Source organism: Nelumbo nucifera, chromosome 4 (genome assembly GCF_055504915.1).
Source record: "Nelumbo nucifera cultivar China Antique chromosome 4, China Antique-T2T, whole genome shotgun sequence".
In the NCBI taxonomy this organism is placed as follows: domain Eukaryota; kingdom Viridiplantae; phylum Streptophyta; class Magnoliopsida; order Proteales; family Nelumbonaceae; genus Nelumbo; species Nelumbo nucifera.
In genome coordinates, this window is record NC_142652.1 from 27,936,587 (window position 1) to 27,941,013 (window position 4,427).

Here is a 4,427-nt window from a genome sequence, read left to right on the forward strand (position 1 = left end):
ATTTTCTAAATACAATAATATTGAAGTAGTCCTCTCAATTGCTCTAATAGATTCTTGCAGATTTATACCCGAATTCAATATTCAAATGAAATGGTAGAGGTTTCTTTTTGGTATGTATAAATTTAAGGTTTTATTTGCTGTTTTTTAATCCATTAGAGAAAGGAGTGGATAATTTTTATATTTTAAGATGAAGAAAAACATTTGTATTAGTAAAATGAAACAAGAATTTAAAGAAATTTGTTTTGCTATGCCAGCGAAATTATTCTTCATATTTTAGATGACTTCGTTTGGAAAAATTGAAGTATTTTTTTGGACAATTAGGGTTTAAGGCTGTGTTTGGTTTGAAGGAAAAGGTAGGGAAAGGAAGGGAATGGTAGGGAAACATTTACAAAATTTGTAAAGGTTTCTTTACCTTTCCTTTCCTTTCCCTACTTTTTCCTTCAAACCAAACAAAGCTTAAGAGAAAAGGGTGAGGAAAAGAAAATAAGGAAAGTTCAAGTATATATTTTTGTAATTTAACTCATTCCATCATATAACTTAATTAATTAATGGCCTGGGGGATATTTATCATAAAGTGAAAGTTTAGAAGGGTCTTTGTCATAAATAAAAATTTAGGGGGTAACTGTCACTGACCCCATAGAACAGCAGGTTCTTAATTTTGTAATTTACTCTTTTTTTTAAATAGTTGCATAGTCCAAGCAGAGAAGTAAATTCCGGGTTGACTCGGCATATATATATATATATATATATATATATATATATATATATATATTACTAACACAAAGTATCACTTGCTTCCATTGTTATACCTTCATCAACCATTGTCTTTGTGAGATTTGTTAAAGGTGATCATGATGTCTAATGAGAAAAATAATCAAACCCAACTGGGTCATGATAATATATATTTGAGAGAGAGAGAGAAGGAGTGGATATTTGGTCCCCCAAACCAAAAAAGGGTTTGATTGGTCAGTGAAAGTGCCCGTCCTTATCAGTTTGATGCACTTGTGGAAGAAAAACTGGGACCCAGAACACAGCTAGGATGATTTTGGCAAAGTTGTGGGAGTGAGGTGATTTGCCTCCCACAACCAATCGAGTTGTGTTGTAAGACAAAGATGATGTTACTTTATTTATTATATGTCAAAAGCTCCAGGGAAGAAGAAACTTAGTTTTCCAAGTGCACAAGTTTTCAAATCCATGACTGGTGCTTACAACCCCACCTTTTCTTTGCTTTAGAGTTCAAAGTTCAAACCAAACCATCTAATTTCAAAAAAGAAGAAACAAAGACACCCAATCCAATCTAATTTCTTTATCTTCTCCTCTGTTCCCTTACTGAATCCAGACATCCAGACCCCATTCTTCCCCACTAGAGCTACTACCCTACTATACGTACCTCTGCTATTAATGCCATGTATATATATATATATATATATATATATATATAATGCTTATATTCTATTCATATATACTTGTGTCCTTGATAAATTCCATCCAACTTAAGGTATCATTTCGAGGGTATGTCATCTACCCTTTTGACCCTTCTAATTTATATACATGTATGTATTCTAGGGAGACCCAAGAATGATGCATTAATTAGTTGCCTGACATGTATTATTATCTTGTTTTAATTTCGTGCTTACACGTAGGCATATTTTAAAGTATCATGACTTTATTAGTCTTTAGTTGCTTAAGTGTAAGAACCGCAATTAACACTTAAAAAAAGAGTAGACTTTGTTTTCATTATTATGATCTGATTTGATTTCCCCCAATAAGAGAGGGAGACCGGCCGGGTCTCTTTCCTCTCCTCTTTCTCTCGTGCATTTATAGCTAACATGTTGCTAGCAACCAATTGACCTTTCTTTCTTTGATCAGTTCAATGAAAAGAAATAAATGTCATTATTGTAAATATATGTATTAGTCACCAACACTTCATTTTCTCTTCTTCAACTTTCATCATCGATCATCAATATCATAAAATGCTGGGAACTAGTTTGCATTGCATGTGATTAGTCCCATCTTTCCATCACTATCATGTGGAGATCAAATAGGACATACTTGGTTTGATGTTAGAGTCTCTTCCAGCCTACCACGGTGTATATCATATGATACATATTGGGTTTTGAGTCCACCAAATTAGGGCATATATAGTCAGTCACTTTTGAAATTTGAAGGTCAATATCAATTCTTGAAATTTGAAACATTTTTAATCTAATAGGATCAACCCCCTTTTGAATCGTGTGTATTGCCACGTGTCAATACTTTTATCCATGGTCTCTACAATAAGTTTGCATCATGCATAATAAAACAAAGCTCATCCCATTCCCATTCCATTATTGAGTGGGATTATTGATTATTGCTTTCCTTTTTCTAATAATCTTTAATTAATCTTCATAGGTTGGAATGTAACCTGATGTAAGGGTTCCAACTAAAACAAAAGCTAAGATATAACATATAACATCTTACTTGGGAAAGGTTATGTCACTAGTAGTTCTTCAAAAATTTTTAATGATAACACTAAGTGGGGTTCATATTTGGTTTATTTAAAATCAATATCATGACCTCCAAGCAGAAAGCAATTAATCAAGTGCTTAGATTCATGCTTATCCATATTAATTAATTAAACATATTCCAATTTAGTAGAATGTAAGACAAAAGCTAATTAAATTCATTGACTTACCGACCCTTCATTGCAATGAATGAGTATTTGGAAGCATTCACCAAAAACATAAGCAAATTACTTTTAGGTCCAACATTCCTCCAATGTCTATTAATTGTTTCCATTGATGGGTTACTGACCTTTAATAATTGAAGTGTATATTTATGTCTAACATACATATTTATATAATATATATATATATATATATATATATATATATACGTATATACATCTAAACCCTTCCTGATTTTATACACTAAGTATCATCAATAAGTAGTTCTTTGTAAATCTAATTTGATAGGAACCAATGCAAGATCACATTTGATTTGATTAACCTAGCTTTGATGTTCATTATTGTTAATGTATGTATACTTCAGTCTTCACATATATAATATAATATATGCATATTCTACACATAAATCCATGCCTAATTAATAGTTAGATACATAATTGTAAAATATACAAATTTAAGAGCTTAAAATAAGAATAAAGAATATATGACAAATGGAAGTGCACACATATATAAGTGAAATTGCTTCCTTGAAAAAAATTAAAAAAAAAAATGGAAAATTTACAGGACCCAAGTAGGCATTTTAAATCTCAAATTCTGATCGAGCTGAAGCTGATCAGCCGTTAAGCAGCCACCTAGTGGTACCTAACTAACTCTGTTCTCTGTATTGTCATTTGTGATGGTATGTATCAAAGGCAAGCCAAGCCAAGCAAAGCCAAATTTGAGCCAAACTCAAGGAGCAGCCGGCGCCAGGCTGAGATGTAAATCCAAGCCAAAGGCATCGTCAAAAGTGGGCCCACCATCACCAGAAGCAGAGAACCTACTGAGTGAAGGGACAACAACCCCTGCATGAGCTCGAACCTGAGACCCGGGTGTCGGCATTGACTCTCCTCCTCCTCCTCCTCCTCCGCCTCCTCCTACCACCCCAGTGTACGTTAGCGTGGCAGGGGTTCTCCCGGCACCAGACGGAAACACGCACGCATGTGACAAGTGGAAGGGCGGCGCCGGACGTGACATGTAAATCCAGGAAGGTGACTGTGGCACACCGGCCGGAACAACTACAGGACCCGCCGGAGCGAGGAGGTGAGGGGGCGGCGCAAACGCCGATATCATTGGGTTCCTAACGTAGGAAGCGGCTGAGTTTCGACCGGCTTGCATTTGCGCGCGCTTTAGCTGCTGTCTTTCTTTCTTGTGTGCGTTTTGGTGGCCACCCAATGCTTGTGAGTTTGCAAATTCACGGCAACAGTACTGGCACTCGAACTTTCGGCCGTCGTTTGCGGGGAAACTGCCGGATTCCGTCGACCCAGATGGAGTTTTGCTCGAATCTACCTCATCCTCTTCTGAAACGTTGAAGCCAAAGAGCTTTAGACGTACGTTGTTGGTGGGATTGTTCGGTTTGGTCTGGTAGTCGATTTCTGCCATTAAACAAGATTCCTTGAGAGTGAGCTAGCAAAAGCAAGAGAGAGAGAGAGAGAGAGAGAGATGGTGAAGGGTTCACAGTTACAAAAAAGACATGAAATTGGTGGGAGATCAGAGAAAGGTTGGAAGTGAGAGAGATCACAGAAGAACAATAGATGCAGAATTGGGCTTGCAAGTCCAGTGGTAGCATGTGTGGCTATTTATATAAGATAAAAAGGTCCTGATACAAACAGTTGATGAAGATAAAAAATTAAAGAAAGAATGTGTGTGAGAGAGAGAGATTGGGGTTGCGGACATCCCAAGGAGTATTGTTGGGAACATAAACGAGAGACACTCGGAGACTGG

The 4,427-nt window shown here is 36.3% G+C and overlaps 1 protein-coding gene across 1 annotated transcript; it reads right to left on the reverse strand.

The window, feature by feature from the left end:
• Positions 1-3,119: 3,119 nt before the first annotated feature.
• Positions 3,120-4,427, reverse strand: LOC104602911 (zinc finger protein GIS3). The gene has a single exon (XM_010266777.3). It carries the CDS (start codon positions 4,083-4,085, stop codon positions 3,396-3,398), a length of 690 nt encoding a protein of 229 aa, XP_010265079.1. The 5' UTR covers positions 4,086-4,427; the 3' UTR covers positions 3,120-3,395.